This window comes from Meriones unguiculatus, chromosome 11 (assembly GCF_030254825.1).
Source record: "Meriones unguiculatus strain TT.TT164.6M chromosome 11, Bangor_MerUng_6.1, whole genome shotgun sequence".
NCBI classification, from domain to species: Eukaryota; Metazoa; Chordata; class Mammalia; order Rodentia; family Muridae; genus Meriones; species Meriones unguiculatus.
In genome coordinates, this window is record NC_083359.1 from 16280576 (window position 1) to 16297610 (window position 17035).

The window sequence follows — 17035 nt, forward strand, 5'->3', positions numbered from 1 at the left end:
AAAATATATAACACCTCAAATTCTAGTCATGAAGCAAACATGCATTCACAAAAAACTCCTTTAAAAGAAAAAATATTTTTGGGTGGTACTGGTATGGAACCCAGGGCTTTTATACATGTTAGGCAAGAGTTCTGTTACTAGGCCAATATTGTAGTATTTATTAGCACAGAGATTCATATTTTGGACATATACTTGTATTTGTTTATTTATTTTGTGTGAATGGTGTGTAGGTGGAGAAGCATATACATGCCATAGTACTTATTTGGAAGTCAGAGGACAAAGTTGGGGAGGTTAGTCTCTCTCCTTCTACCATGTGGGTTGCATGGTCAGAATTCAGGTGGGCAAGCTTAGTGGCAAGTATGCCCTTACCTGCTGAGCCATCTCATTAGCCCTCAGATCTTATTTATTCATTTTATTGACTGACTGTGTAGCCCTGGCTATCCTAGAACTCACTCTGCAGAGCAGGCTGGCCTTGACTCACAGATATCCTCCTGCCTATCTCCTGAGTGCTGGGATTAGAGCTGTGGGTCATGCATGGCTTCAGATTTTATTTTTAAGAAATCAAATTAGACAAATGAGACCAACAGAAACTCCAGATATCTGGATTTTTAAGCTAAAAACACATCTCTGGAGTGCTAACTTAATTTAATCCTTTTTTGGTTTTTCCTTACCTCAGACAGGGTTTCTGTGTATCCTTGACTGTCCAGGAACTCACAGATACCCATCTGCCTCTGCTTTCTGAGTACTGGGATTAAAGGTGTGGGTCACCACCACCGTTTTTTTTTTTCCTTCTTCTTTTTCCATTTTTCTCCTTTTTCTTTGAGAGACAGGTTTTCTCTGTGTAGCCCTGGCTGCTTGGACTAACCTTGAACTCACAGAGATCCACCTGCCTCTGCCTCCAGAGAGCTGGGATTAAAGGCCTGTGCCACCATGCTGGGCTCTTTTTGGTTTTTCAAGACAGGGTTTTCTGTGTACCATTCCTGGCTGTCCTGGAACTCACTTTGTAGACTAGGTTGGCCTTAAATGCAGTGATCTGCCTGCTTCCTGAGTGAGGAGATTAAAGGCATGCACCACCACATCTGGCCCTTAATTTATTCTTAAAGATTTATTTATTTATTCACTTGTGTGTGTGTGTGTGTGTGTGTGTGTGTCTGTGTGTGTCTGACTGTATGAATGAACAACATGTTTGAGCAGTGCCTTTGGATCTCATGAAACTGACTCTGGATCTCTTGAAAATTAGTAACTTTGATTCAGTATGTGTAAAATAAAAAACTACTTTATGGAAGCTGGTGCATGCCTTTAATTAATACTAGTGCTTAAAAGGCAGAGGCAGGTGGGTCTGAGTGAGGGCAGCCTAGTTTATATAGCAAGTTCCAGGAGAGCCTGTCTCAAAAATAAAACATTTTAAGGATGTACTAATCTTGAGATTACACTAAAGATGGGATGATATTTCAGGTATTTATAAGGATCTTTAAGAAAATAAAGTTTACTTTTTCATTCTGCTTTAAGTTTTTCCTTGCTGAACTGATATTTTTGAGAAGCACTTGTGTATCTAGTGTTCCAGGAGATGAAAATGCAGTAGTAAAAAAGATAGACAAGTCTTTGACCTGAGGGAATTCACTAATATTCAAGAGAGTGAGAAGTAAGTAGGACAGCCCATGAAGTGACTAGGGCCTATGTGTATGTACACACACACACACACACACACACACACACACACACACACACACACACACCTACCCCTTAAAGGTAAAGGTAGACTAGAAAAGATCAAGAATTGTCATATATGTCCTACTCATATCAAGGGTGAAACAATGAGCATTTTACTTTTTTTAAATGTACTTATACAATGTTGGCAAAGTTTAAAATGTGGTAACAATGGGTGGAAATCTACGAACACAAAGACTTAGCAAAACATAAATTTCCAAGATTGGGGCCTAGTTAAAAGAATTTTACTAATTCATTAAACAATGTTAGCAGAACATTACACCCAGATACACAAATATTTAAGGTACTCTGAAAAGATCTAAGTAAATTATTCATTGCAAAATCAGGTGTAGAGACACTTATACTTACTGTTTCTCTAAAATTTTACTTAAAAGACGTTGAATGCATAAAGAATTAAGTTTGCTACATCAAATAAATAAATAGGGTTTCTGTTATTAAAGGAAAAAGAAAGCAAAAAGAGCTCTGTATGTAAACTCAAGGGGAAAAATCAGATTCAAAATTTATATAGCTACACTGATTTTTTTTGGTGGGTGGGAGGGGGAGACTGGGTTTTATGTAGCCTAGGCTGGCCTCAACCTTGACATGTAGACAAGGATGACCTTGAACTTCGGATCTACAACATAACTGCTGGGATCACAAGCCTGCGCCATCATTACTACAATGAAAGCTTCAGAAATTGAACTCAGGCCTTCTAAATGCTAAGTGAGCACTTAATAACTGAGCTACATTCTCAGTGCCACTCTGAATTCTTAAAGCTTCAACTTATGGTAGATTAAAAAAAATACTTCTACAAGCATTCCATGACATGTTTACCAACACACATACACTAAATATAAGAAAAATAAAATTTCAAAAAACTTCATAAGTTGTTAAGTAGCATATATATTCTGACTCTACATGAAAACAAACTTAAATAGTCAAGAAAAATAACTAAAAGGATTCACGCCAATGATCTCTACCTCATGAGAGCAAAGAGAATTCTGCTTTCTACCTATTTTACTGAGTTCTCTATCACATAATTTTTTTGAACATAACAAACTACACATAAAAGACAAAAGAATACCAAGATACTTACAGTAAAAACCAACAGCTGTAGGCAGCAAAAATAAAACAAAGTTACAAAAAGTCAGCAATCAAATTAAACTATTGAGTAGTTCTGCAGCTTTGCCTGCTGTGATTTTGATACAGTAAGAACTTAGGCATGCAGACACAACATAGCTGAGCTCGACTGACAAACATCAATTAATGCCGGCTAACCACAGAAGGTCACTGCAAACAAATGATTATGCAGAGTAAATTTCAGCACTACTGGTAAACATAAGAAGCTGAATTTGGAACTAGTAATAACTTTTCCAACAAAATACCAATCTATTATTAGATAGGTCTTTCACAAAGCTGTCCATTTGGGTGGGTCTCTTGACAGGTGTGTCTAGCTCTATCACTGACATATGCACATGCTGCAGTTTCAGCCACTGAAGACTTTATCTGAGCAGATTTTAAAAAGCATCTCTGAGTACTGCTGAGACGTTTTCAAGCAGAGACCTGTGAAACCAACTGAGAGCAATTTGAGAAGCACCTGCTCCTCAGGTTGACTCTCAGCTCCACAGGAGGAAATGTCTAAATTTTAATCATTTCAACCTCTCCTTCTCCCTCCCTCTTTGACTCTCCTTTTACCACCCCTCTCTCTTCTTTCACTTAAGTCATTCTTTATTCATCACTTCCCAATTACTTACTCATTTGTTTATGTTTGTCTGTATGCATGCATGTGGAGATTAGGACGGTATGCAGGGGTCAGCTCTCTCCTATCCCATGAGGTCCAGGGACCAAATTCTCATTGTTAGACTTGGCGGCAAGTGCCTTAACTTGCTGAGGCATTGTGTTGGCCTATCTCCAACTCTAGTATCTATAAATGCTTAGGCTATCAATACACCCATACAAATCAGTAAATCCATAAAATCATATGCCCTTTCTGAATAATTGCTTTCATAAAAATCATGTATTTATATTTAAGGCTGTGCTCTGGGAGTGTAAAAATCATTTATTTGTGAATCTTCTATGGAATGTAAGAAATACCATTGTAGAACACATACACAAAGAGAAACAGATTTTAATTATACTCCATGATGAACATGAGAAGTCATGAAAATGTGCTGAAAGTGTTAACGATAGCAGGGAAATCTAGGCTTGAGCATTACAGAGTAGGAGCACTAAGAATAACACTGAGGATTAAGAAACAGCTCACTGGATATGAGAAGAGAACCTACAGGTGGCAAAGTACACGGAGACAGAATCTTAAAGCACACGCCACCTTCAAGAAATGGTGAAGCAACAGGTAGTCTGAACAGGCAGCTAGAGAGAAGGTTCAACCCCAAAAAACTTCCTCAACCTGACATAGATGTTTCTTGTCACAGAAATGAGGCCAGCATGCTGTTTTCATGCCTCTGAAACTTCTTAAAGCTTACTTTTTCTGAAAGCAAGTTCTTCATTTTACATAACGGCAATGAATTTTGCACTTATTTCTGTCTCATGACAGAACCCTCACTAATACAGGAACTGCTAGAAGTCAAGCAAAGCAACCATTCCACTAAAATTTTTGCTCTACAGTCCTGTCCGCCCTACAGAAAGAAGGATGTGCAACATCAGCTTGCTGAGTGTAGTAACTCTAGCATCAGGGAACAGAAGGAAACAATATATACAACTACTTTCACAAGTCTGTGTGTTTATGTCAAAGCTTGGAGTTTTTATTGTTATTTAAAAAAAAACCCACAAGAAATAATATACAGTACAACCTTCAGTAAATGTTGTGTTGAAGGGTTTTTATTTAAGTTGCTGTAAGAAAACACAGATTTTACTAATACACTTCTATTTTCTTTCTGGCAGCGAAATGTCTGTGAATGATACTCCTTCCTCTGCATTAGAACTGAAAACTTACGCTGAGTCAGAAATACTCTGAGGGATCATTTCCCTAGTCCTACCTTGGATTCAACTACATACTCAGTTTTTAATTTTGTCTTTTCTTGAAAGACATTTCACATCTTTTAAAGTGATGTGTATAATCAGTTCTTTACAATGACATTTTAGATCAGTTATGTGACATCTTATGCCTCTGGGCACCAATACATGCAGAAAACAACTTGATGTTCCATCCTGAAAATCATTAGCAGTGAAAACAATGCCATATTCTGATAATAATTCCTGACTAAAACAAACACAAAACCCCAAACCAAAACACCCCGAAATAACAACTTGGCTTCAGATGCTGAAAAAAAAAATCAGTTTTTGAAAATTACTAAGTCATTTTAATATTTAGATATCTGAAGACAATCTGCATTAATTCATTTTCACAGTCTGTTTATGCCATCACTCAGCAATTTTGGAAAATACCACTGAGGTTCTTTTATTATTAACTTTCAATTTTGAAGGAAGTAGCCAGTCCTGCTTAGGGTAAAAAACAAAAAACAAAAACGAGATGGTTCAGAGGTTAAGAGCACTGTCTGCTCTTCCATAGAACCTGGGTTCAATTCCCAACACCCACATGGCAGCTCACAACTATTTGTAATGCTCATTCTAAGAGATGTGACACCTTCACACTAATGCACATAAAATAAAATTAAATAAATTAAAAAAGAGGTGAAAACTGCATGTTAACCCACTTGCTCAAGGCTCAAGAGATTGTATATTAAGTATCAATCTAGTCATATGAAGTCACATGGAAACATTACCTGTGGGATTGGAAAAGTCCAACATGCTGGTGGTAGGCTGCAAGAGATCTGGGCTGCTGGATGAGAGCGTTCCAGGAATTGGCATTATAGCCAGGCTGTGTCTACAGTGCCTGGTTCCCACAATACTGTCATCTTGAGATTGGCTCAGGCCTCCGTCACTTCAAAAGAAAGGCATATATTACTTTCAAGTATTAGAAGGCACTTACATGGCAAACAGTTTGACTTCCTATGTACAAAGGCGTAACAGTAACAATTACAATTTAGTGTGATGATTTAACCAGTCAGATTAAAACATCTCCAAAGAGTAACCAAAAAGAGTAATTATAATGAAGAAATAGCAATGAAATATTTTTGAACACCACATTAAAATGAAATATAAACAGAAGTAATTCTACTATATCACAAATAATGTTGGATTTGCTTCCTGTGGTTTTGGTAAAGAAACTCAATCTGAATGTTTAGGGACTGCTTGAAATTTGCTAGTCTCAAATTTCAAATCTATTTCCTGAGCTATACATAGCCACACCACAGGAAGTGTCCTCTCCAAACACATGATAATCACAAGATGGCACAACTCAGTAGCAGTTAGTTCTCTTTTAAGGTTTCAAAACACATATTAACTAAAAAAAAAAAAAAAAAAAAAACCACAACCATTTTCTAGGGCAACAAGAAACTCTTCCGTTAAAACGCTTATAACTGTTACACAGGTCACTATAAAATCACTGTAAGGAAAAGCATAAACACTGTCAGTTAAACTTTCCCAAATATTAGTTTAATTATGAAGTTGGAAAAGATTTTAGCATCACCAATGACTAAAATAAGAGTTCTCGCTCTAAACTGACTTACATTTAAATGTTTTCTTTAGTATCTGTTCCCATCTAAATTTTATTCAGCACAGCCTTCTGTTTTGTTGTTATACAGAGGTATCACAGAACACTTACCTATTACCAAGAAAAAGATTAAACTATAACCTAAAAAAATGAGTGAGGTGATATGGAATATATTTATAATATATTAAAGCAAAATATAGGATTTAAGCAGACTATGAAATAAAGCAAGATGGAGAGTAAAACTGTTAATTGCAAGAAAAGAAAAACGACCAGGACAAGAGAGAGCTGCATAGTCAGGAAGGCATGAAGGTGTGGCATGGGAAGGAACACACTGTGAGGGCGGACAGACTGTTTATTATTATTAGCTGGTTGTCTTGGGTGAATTCCTTTCTCTAGCTGGCCATTGGTTAAAGGACTACTACAAGAACTAAGTCAGCCCAAGTAGGCGAAAAATAGTATTCTTATTTTTATGAAGAGAGTCAAGTGCTTTTACCAAATTAAAATGAGAACAATTCAAACCTACAGAAGAGGAGTATTTATTTTAATTGACATTGAAAGTAGAGGCACAACAATGCAATTGATCTGAACAACGGCATTTATCCCCAGGAAGAAACTTCAATCTACTCTTGTGAAAATAAAAGCTTTATCTGCTAAGTAATCTGTGCTTATCCTAAACCAGTTCTCTACAACTTGGTTGCTGCTGTAACAAAGATTTTAAGATTAACTGAGAAGAGAAAAGAAATGCTGTTAAATATTTAAATCATTAAAAGTATAAAGATCTATTTTTAAACAATAGTCTTTCTCTAAATGATTTCTGAAAACTGTAAACTTTTGGATTCATAATGCTAGGTAACCAAATCCAAAGAAACAAACCTTTAAAGAGGTAACCTCTCACTAACAAAACAGAACTAAAATTAGATTTATTTTTTTGTACAGGGTCTCATGTAGCCTTGACCAACCTTCAACATTCTATATGGTGAGGATAACCTTGAATGTCTGATTCTCTTGTCTCCACCTCCAAAGTGTTGGTATTCTATGGCTGGGTAAGCATTTTGCCAATTAAGCCATGTCCCCAGCCCAAAGTCAGACTTTTTTGTTACATGGAATTCACTATAGAGACAAGGTTCACAGAATATTAAAAATTCTTAATATTTACTATTATCACTGATACCACTTAAACATTAATTCTGCTTTTTAATACTTAACAGATACAATGCTATCTAGCTATACTCATATAAAGTACGCTACAAATTCATGGTAATTAGGGAGTGAGCATGTAGACATGAAAACTCTGTCATGCACAATTCAAGCTATGACAGAAATGAAAAAATTGGCAAAAAAAAAAAAAATCCATGCTTAAAGTTGAACGGAGAAAAGCCTATTTGAGAAATAATTGTCATTTCTTACCAAAACAGTCTCCTGAGAGGTGATGCAGTAACAGAAACAAGACATTTTTGAAAAATTCCTCAATAATTAGTTCCCTGACACTACATTTATTTAGAATAAATGTAATTAGTTTCATCATGAAACCAAAGAGGGTACAAAATAAACCCATCATTAACAGCAAACAAAAAAATACCCTGACATTTAGAGAGAAAAAATTGTTTGTTCTTGATGCACAAAACAAAGCAGTGTATTTCTAGGACGATAACTATGATGTTACTTGGGCAACTGTGATCTAAGATAAAATTAAAGCTGAGTGATCTAAAAAAGGAGAAATCTGATTTCCTGAACTGTAATGACAGCTAATGACAGCCATACATACTTTTATGTCATACGGATGTTTTACAGATGTTACTCAGTCACTCATATCAATAACTTATTTTCATTTAAATTTTTAAGAACAATTTTCCATTTTACTATTACTATTATTAGGTTTTTGGAGACAGGGTTTCTCTATGTAGCCTTTGCTATCGTGGACTCGCTTTGTAGTAATTGTTTGGGATTTAAGAGTTATTGAAAAAAAAAAGTTATTGACTTTTATCCAAAGTATCTATTTTTTTTTTACATTCTTTCCTTCCTGCTCCCACAGATATTTTGACAGCTCCCTTGCTCTTTAGAGGGTATGTGAGGAGAAGTAGTATCTGTCTTCCATTCCTTTCCTAAGAAGTCTTGGCTCACAGGAGCTATTCAGATATTATAGAATCAATATTTATTATTTAATTATTATAGAATTAAAATTATTATTATTTTTTTTTGAGACAGGATTTCTCAATGTAACAGCCCTGGCTATCCTGGAACTCACTCTGTAGAGCAGGCTGGCCTCAAACTCAGATGTGCCTGCTTTCCAAGTGCTGGGATTAAAGGTATGTGCAGCCACCACCACCACCTGGCAAAATTACTTAAATTGTAAGTTCAATTAAAATAATTGAAAGAAATATTTAAAGTAGTAAAACTGGAAGATACAGGGGGGAAAAAAAGGGAAAACTTTTGTGCTTTCTATATAAAAAACAAAACCCAAAGCAGAACATTTATCCTTCTTGTTAATTTTTGTGTTGAACATACTTTAGCTAACTAAACTCCTGGACTTTTGGTGTATTTCTAGCTCTTGTGATGCTGAAGCGTGAGGATCACTTAACCATAGGAGCTTGAGGCCAGCATGGACAACACAGCAGGGATATCATCCTCATGATCATCATCACCATGAGCGTCGTCATCAACTTCAATGAGATCCATGGAAAGGGTGTTACATCCTTGGATAAACATCTATACCGATCACCTGAACTCATGCTCTCTACCTGTTATCTACTGATATCACAGTGATCTTTTCCCCCCATAAATGATTTTTAAGAGTTCAGAAAGAGTGAATCTCTGTAGTAGTCTGAATGAGTATGTTCCTGTTAGGCTCAACGACTTGAACACTTTTTTCCCAGTTGGCAGTAAAGCTTAGATAGTGCAGGCTTGCCGGAGAAAATACGTCACTGGGAGGAGACTTTGGGTGTTTACAGTCTCATTTCATCTCCTGTTTGCATTCTCTGTAAAATGGGCAATCTTCTGGTGAGTTTCTGGATGCTAGGCTTGTAGCATATCTCCACATCTAGCTGGATAGCACACTTTTGCAAAAACAAGAACAAACAGAAAGAAAGAAAAAAGAAAGAGAAGGAAGGAAGAAAGAAAGCAAGGAAGGAAGGAAAGAAGAAAGAAAAAAAGAAAGAAAGAAAAGCAAGTAAGCTCATTTGCTAGATGTGGTGGTGCCTATCTGTACTTCTAGCATTGGGAAGAATAGGCAAGAGGGCTGAAGAGTTTACAAACATAAATTCAAAAGATAAGTAAGCACAGCAGGGAATCTTATGAAAGAAGGGGAGATACTAAGGGGGAGAGGCAGGAGCTCCACAAGGAGAGCAACAGAACCAAAAAATCTGGGCCCAGAGGTCTTTTCTGAGACTGACACTCCAAGGACCATTCATGAAGATAACCTAGAACCCCTGCACAGATGTAGTCCATGGCAGTTCGGTATCCAAGTGGGTTTCATAGTAATGGGAACAGGGACTGTCTCAGACAAGAACTGAGTGGCCTGCTCTTTGATCACCTCCCCCTGAGGGGGAAGCAGCCTTACCAGGTCACAGAAGAAGACAATGCAGTCACTCCTGATGAGAAATGATAGACTAGGATTCAGAGGGAGGGGGAGGAGGACCTCCCCTATCAGTGGACTTAGGGAGGGACATGGGTGAAGAAGGGGGAAAGGAAGTGGGATTAGGAGGGGAGGAGGAAGGGAGCTACAGGGGGGGATAAACTGTAAAAAAAAAAAAAAAAAAAAAGACTAGTGATACCGTAAGAGACTAGCCAGGGCTACACAGTGAATTCAATGCCAGCAGGAACTACATGGGAAGGATCCTGTTTCCAAAAAAAAAGCCACTAACTAGCAATATGGTTCCATGGCAGAACATGGGGAAGGTCTCCCAAAAACTGTAAGAAAAAATTCACTTTAACTTTTTGAGTGTCAAAAAACAAAACAAAACAAAACAAAAAACAAAAAAAAACATGTTCTTAAAAATACAGAGTAGCTGGTTTGACAGATAAAAATGAGAAGCTAATTCTCACAAACTGGCTTCTGGAATCAGTATGACCTGAATCTTTTAGGATTTTAGTGACTGAAATGATTGACACTTATTCTACTGCATGCACAGAAGAGATGTGTAGCAAAACTCAACAATGTTTACTGACTGATTAATGAATGAAAGATTATATAAAAATACATTCCTACTTTAAACAAATCCATTTTTAGTAGATTTCTTTTCCTTTGGAACCAATACAAAGTTACCACACGGGAAATGCTTAACTAACTGCTCCTGGTGACAGCAACTTCTGTGTTTCCTGCTATGAACTTGGAGACTATGCCTTGTAACCCACTTCCACTCTCCAAAGAATATGTATAATGCTGCTGGTTTAGCTGCTTACACAGGGTCTCTAATGAGTCGCACTTGTAACATTCTCTAGCTTTAGATGATATATGACATAACCGTACCACCAGTCACAATGATGTACACATTGCAGGGCTTCTGGAAATACAACTCAAGGCATTACCTGTTAAAGAACTTGCTATGTCAACTACTTTCTGCTTTCTGGCCCCTTGGTTTTTTTTCCTTTTTCCCCAGTAACTTCTGGTCATCTGAAACACTCCCCCAACCTCGTTAGTATGGGCTATCCTAACAGTCTCCTCACCAACCTCCACTGTTGTTTTTTAAAAGACAGGGTTTCTCTCTCTGTGTAGCCTTGGCTGTCCTGGACTTGCTTTTTAGACTAGGCTGGTCTCGAACTCACAGAGATCTGCCTGCAGGCATGCGCCACCATGCCTGGCTACCTCCATTGGTCTTAGTGTTTGTAAAAATATCTAATATTGTACATACAGGCAATTTTAAAGTTATGGTTTTCATATCCTACTCAGCTCAAAAAAAGCAGTGACTAAGAAATGAAAGAGCAATGAGCTCTAGAATAGAACTAGACCAAAGCCATCACATTTAAGTCTTGAGCGAGTGACAAATGAAGAGAAAACCTGTTTCCCTGGTTAGAAATAAGAACTCTGATCTTTGAGAGTGTGTGTCTGTGTGAGATGGGGGCATACACACGCTTGTATGTGTCCATGTATGTAGGGGACGGGTGGCTGGCATCAGCTATCTTCCTTAATCTCTACACCTCATTTTTTTCAGACAGGTGACAATCTATGGAACCAGAGCTTACCAATTTTGCAAGATTGAAGCCTCAGGGATCTGTCAGTCCCTTCCTGGATAGCTGAAACTTCAGCTAGCTGGTGTACCTAGCTTGTTATAATGTGGATTCTGGGGTCTGAACTTAGGTCATTATGATTGAGTGGCCAGCATTCTACTTGTGGAGCCATTTTCCTATCAAGATACTTTTAATACTGACAAAAACAGAAGACTGCATGTGTTTTACTTGGATACACCTTTTGTCACTGACTAATTGTCAATAGTAATAATAAAATATTATTTACTGTTAAATAATGAATAATCATTTTATAAACCTTATTTTGCATATAAAATCTTTACATATTGCTCAATTATAGGGATATCTCATTTTTGAAACAACAACAACAACAACAACAAAAACAGACTTAAACTGGGCATAGTGAATATAAGCCTAGAATTCTAAAGTCTGGGGCAGGAGGCTCATCGGTTCCTGCCAGCATACGATATACTCACAGACAGCCTATCTCAAAAACCCCAAATATCAAAAAGTTCACCATTAGGGTTGAAGAGATGGCTCAGAGGTTAAGAGCACTGGCTGCTCTTCCAGAGGTCCTAAGTTCAATTCCCAGCAAAAAAATGATAGCTCATGACCATTTATAGTAAGATCTGGTCCCCTCTTTTGTCATGTAGATATATACACAAGAAGAACACTGTATACATATTAAATAAACAAATATTTAGAAAAAAAAGTTCACCATTAGAATTCAAGAGAAATTAAGTAATACCAGCAGCAAAAATGATATTTAAAAACCAAAAATTTACTAGCAATGAATGTGTCCCAAGATTTACCATGTCCAAATTTATAGATCCAGTGACTGAAACTGGACCCCAACCATAAAAATATAGAACATGAAACAATCTTGTCTAAAATTTTACAATACTAAAAGCTATCATGAGTTCAGAGATGTTGAAAGTTTTAGCTTTTACTCATGTATTATTTGAAGGCTTTATGATATATAAAGACAAACATGACTCAAAGCTGTCTTCCCTAAAATAAAACTTCACTCAACATGACAACTTCCACATGATAGATTGGTATTACCTACCTAAATAGTTTTGGAGGCAAAATACTAAATCGTGTTTTATCCAAAATTTTCCTGATTTTGTTTCTTCCACCTGAAACAGTATTTGCTTTAATTTTCTTATTTCCTTTGTCCTGTGGTGCCTGTTCAATATCTCCCGGAACATCCTGTATTGAATGGCGATTACTTTTTTTTTCAGCAATTTTGGGAATATGAGGAACACCAGATTTCTCTTGTTCAGTTCTACTGAGCAATTCTTTGAACACTGTGGAAATAAACAAACTCATCATTTTCCTTTTCCTCATTAAAAAGTTTTTTACCAATACACATCATCACTTTATCAGGCTCATTTTTTTCACTTTTAAGAATTTATTTATATTTTTATAAATTACAGTTTATTCACTTTGTATACCCTCTGTAGCCCCCTCTCTCATCCCCTTCCAATACCACCCTCTGTCCTTCATCTCCCAAGTCCACTGATAGGGGAGATCCTCCTCCCCTTCCCTATGACCCGGGCCCATCAAGTCTCATCAGGACTGGAGGCAATGTTTTCCTCTGTGGCCTGGTAAGGCTGCTCCCCCACAGGGGGAGGTGATCAAAGAGTATCAGGCTCATTTTAAAATCAACTGCTCAATCCCCAAAGTAGTAAAATGGAGTCACTGGGAAAACCTGAAAATGAATAGGCTGCCAGCATGTATGAATAACATGCACTATGCAATGAAACTAACTAGCCTCACACAATTCTACCATGACTGAGCTGCAGCCCAGCCCAAGAGGATGCTTTTCTTTGTCCTTTTCCTTCTTGCTTTCTTCCCTTGCCTTTTGAAGTTTTGACACAGGATTCTGTTTGATGGGCTGAGATTGAACTCTCACTTTCTGCCTCAGCCTCCCAAGTGCTGGGATTACATGTATGTACCATTCCAGTAGGCTTGTTTAAAAAAAAAAAAATGGAACTGTACTTAAAAAACTTACAGAAACCAGGATGTTATCCTTTGAATTTATGCAACATGCATTACCATATTCCCAACCACCCTTCTTCCATTTTTGCACCGACCCTTTTCTTAGTCTCTAGTAATCTGTAGCCTGATTTCAGGGCAAAACTGCTTTTACCGCTACAGAGGAGAACATGCCATACTGGTCTTTGTGTGCCAGACTGGAGTTTAGCGTAATGCCTTCAACTTACATCCACTTTGGCCAAGTATCAGTATTTGACCTCTGTTATGGCTTAATATTCCTAAGTATTACATACCATCCTTTTACCTATTAATGGGCCTCAGGCTGATTCCTAATCTTAGCTTATTGCTGAAAGCAGCAATAAATAGCATGCCTGTTTCTCTTTGGTTTCTGACTTCACTTCTTGTGGCTATCCGCTGAGGAGTTAGACAGCACCCTCACACAGTAGAATTGTTTACCTGTATGAGGAACTTGTCTTCAAAGTGTTTATACTGCCACAGACAGTGTAAAGAGTTACTTTTCCACACATAATCTTCATCAACATCTGCTATAATGTTTCTACTTTTTTTAAAGTTACTCAGGGTCTTAGGTAGCTCAGGCTAGTCTTCGAGTCCTAATCCTCCTGCCTCCACCCTAACAGCTTTTTGAGTTTTTAGTATAGTGTGGATATTAAGTTTCTGTTAGAAAAACTGCCAAATGCTTTTTCCCACTCTGTAGGGTCTTCAGAAGACAAGACTACACTGCTAAAGCATGATGTAAGCACATGAAAACGGACATAAAAAATGAACTTATTTTTCATTTATGTGTGCATGAGTGTCTGACATGTGTGTATGTGCCTGCTGAGTCCAGAAGAGGGCGTCAGATTCCCTGAACCTGGAGCAGCAGTTGGGTGCTGCCTGATGGGAGCTTGGAACAGAATTCAGGTCCTCTGGAAAAACAGCAAGTACTTTTAACCACTGAACCATCTCTCCAGCGCCAAGAAATACTTTGTCTTCAAAGTATTAGATATCTTTAGGATTCATTTTAAAAGAAATTTTGCTTTATTAAATTTAAGTTCCGTTCAGCTTTGTTTTTAAAATTTCACTTTTGTTCAAATCACTTGGCAAAGATTAAAATAGCTTTTCAAGCTAAAAATGAAGAAATTTATCTATTTAATAATGTTTACTAACCTATAAGTGGTACACACAGTGAGAATTCTGAAATTTTGTTTTCTTTAAAAAACCCCAGAAATATCTGTTTTCATTTTAATCCCACGAGTATGTAGGGCTGCTTCACAGCAGCTAACTATGATTTGTCTTGTGCTCTAGCAGAGCCATGGTTTTGCCAGCTGCAGACAATTTCTGCAATTTTGTGATGTCTGGAATTCTGTGACCTTTTCAGAGACTATATAAATACTAGGACCCTGAGAGGTGAGGCTGGTGGTTGATGGTTGTTTAGGGATGTTGGGTTAATATTCATATTCAAAGAAGAAACAAGAAGAAAGAAATTAGATTCGAGGATCTCTCTCTGCCCTCTACCTATCTCTCTCTCTTATCTAGTGATGGGGAGTGAAACAGGGGATGGGGATAAACGGTGAGAAAAGGACGGACCCACAAAGTAGCTAAGACAAGCTACATAGACTATACCAAATGCCTGTATGCGTCTCTAGCTGTGGAGCTTGCAGTCAGGTAAGATAACTACTATAGGGAGAATAAAGCCTAAGAAGCTACTTAAGATAGCAGGAGAGGAGCAATCTTCCTAAAATTACTTTGTAAGAAAAGATAAAAAAGATGAGATTTAAAGTAGACAAAGAAAGGAAAGGTAAGGTAAGCCAGGAGTGGTGGTGCAAGCACTCAAGGAGAGAGAGGCAGGCAGATCATTGTGAGTTTGAGGTCAGCCTAGTCTACAGAGTGAGTCTAGGACAACCAAGGCTACACACACAAACTCTTTTGTCTCAAAAAACCAAAAGGAAAGGTGATTCTAAGTAAATCTAAAACGCAAAAATTCCTGTGGTAGGAGAACAAGAAAATGAATAGACTAAGGCCTGATAATGGTGCAGTAAAGTATCCTAATGTTCTGTTCTAAGAACAGAAGGGGCTGCAGATTCCTTTGAATGTAACATATATGTAAGATGACTCAATGGTTTAAAAGGCACTTACTTAAATCTTAGGTGGGATGCTGGTGCATGTATGCAACCTAGCACTCAGGAGGAGGGTAGTTAGTTTGGGATATACAGCAAGTTTCAGTCTAGCATGGCAACGCAGCAAGACCTTGTGTATCAAAAACCAACCAAATGACAAAAGCCAAACCAACAGAGGAAAAACTTAAGTCCTAGAAAATGTACATTCTAGGGCTAGAGAGAGGGATGACTCAGCTCTTAAAGGCTAGGCTAACAACCAAAAAAAAAAAAAAAAAAAAAAAAAAGTTACTCTAGAAACTAAAAGTTAAATTAAATTTCTAAAGCCAAAATCACTGTATATTTAAATACCAGAATGAATATGGTATAAATAGGATCAGGGTCTGGAGAAGGCTCAGTGGGTGAAATTGCTTGTCCTATAAGCTCGATGGCCTGAGTTTGATCCTGGATGTGGCAGAGTTCATCTGCAATCACAGTACTATGGTGACTAGAGGGTTAAGATAAGACCATCACCAGGAAGCATGTGGGCAGCAATTCTGGACTGAATCTGGGTGGTAGAAACAAGAGGGACCTTGTCTCAAAACAAGGTGGTAAGCAAAAGTTGTTCTCTGACTTCCACATGTGTCCTGTGGCAAATATATGCCTGTGTCATCACTTCGGCTCTATTGTCCCCCAAAACCACAAAAATAAAAGGAAAACATCCAGAGTTGGGGATATAGCTCAATGGTATAAACAGCATGTATAAGGCTCTGGCTTTTGACCCTGAGCACATCAAAAAATACCATTACCACTACTTCTGGGGCATGGAGGTATATAGCCCAAATCCGAGAACTAAAAAGGCTAATGCAGGAAGCTCACAAGTTTGAGGCTAGCCTAGCTTATATCCTGCCTCAAATAACAACAAATAAACAAACAATAAAAACAACATCAAAACCCCTCAAAAAACCCAAATAAAAACTTTATGTAGGATAAAACAGAAAATACTTTGCCATACTTGGAAAGGAGATGGAGAGGGGGTTTAAAGGTAGTATCTGAAGTGAAAATGGCTATGAAAAATGTAAAACCAATCAAGACAGTAATAGAGAAATATAAAAGACCGTAGAGTTCCCCACCTTCAAAATATTAACTAGGAATTTTTCTAATGCTCAAATCTTGTGAAGAACATTGATGCTTGTGGTTGTCCCAGGGGCTACAATTCTAATACTTGATTTTCAAGTTTTGCAAAGCTACTCAGATCTGCTACTTTGGGTGACAAAATTATTAGTCTCAGACTTGATGGAGGTTTATATGCAACACTGGTTTTAAAAATCTGTATCTCCCCACCCCCAATATCATCAAGCTGATAGTGCATATGCTAGGGGTATGTTGAGGGGTTCAGAGTCAACTTTATGGATTTGTTTCCCCCATCTTAGTTATGTGGTGGTTTGAATGAAATGGCCCCAAAAGGTTCGTGGACAGT

At 37.5% G+C, this 17035-nt stretch overlaps 1 protein-coding gene across 14 annotated transcripts in view; it reads right to left on the reverse strand.

The window, feature by feature from the left end:
* Rapgef6 (Rap guanine nucleotide exchange factor 6) overlaps window positions 1–17035 on the reverse strand; it is a 177582-nt gene that overhangs the window by 43966 nt on the left and 116581 nt on the right. For 8 of the 14 annotated variants that reach the window (XM_060363697.1, XM_060363700.1, XM_060363695.1 and 5 more), the window contains 3 exons: window positions 12531–12771; window positions 5451–5608; window positions 2804–2818 (listed from right to left, as the gene is read on the reverse strand). In XM_060363697.1, coding sequence (XP_060219680.1) covers window positions 2804–2818; window positions 5451–5608; window positions 12531–12771 — 414 coding nt within the window. Of the gene's footprint in view, window positions 1–2803; window positions 2819–5433; window positions 5609–12530; window positions 12772–17035 lie in introns of those variants that run through there. The other 6 variants (XM_060363698.1, XM_060363701.1, XM_060363696.1 and 3 more) reach the window with 2 other exon arrangements.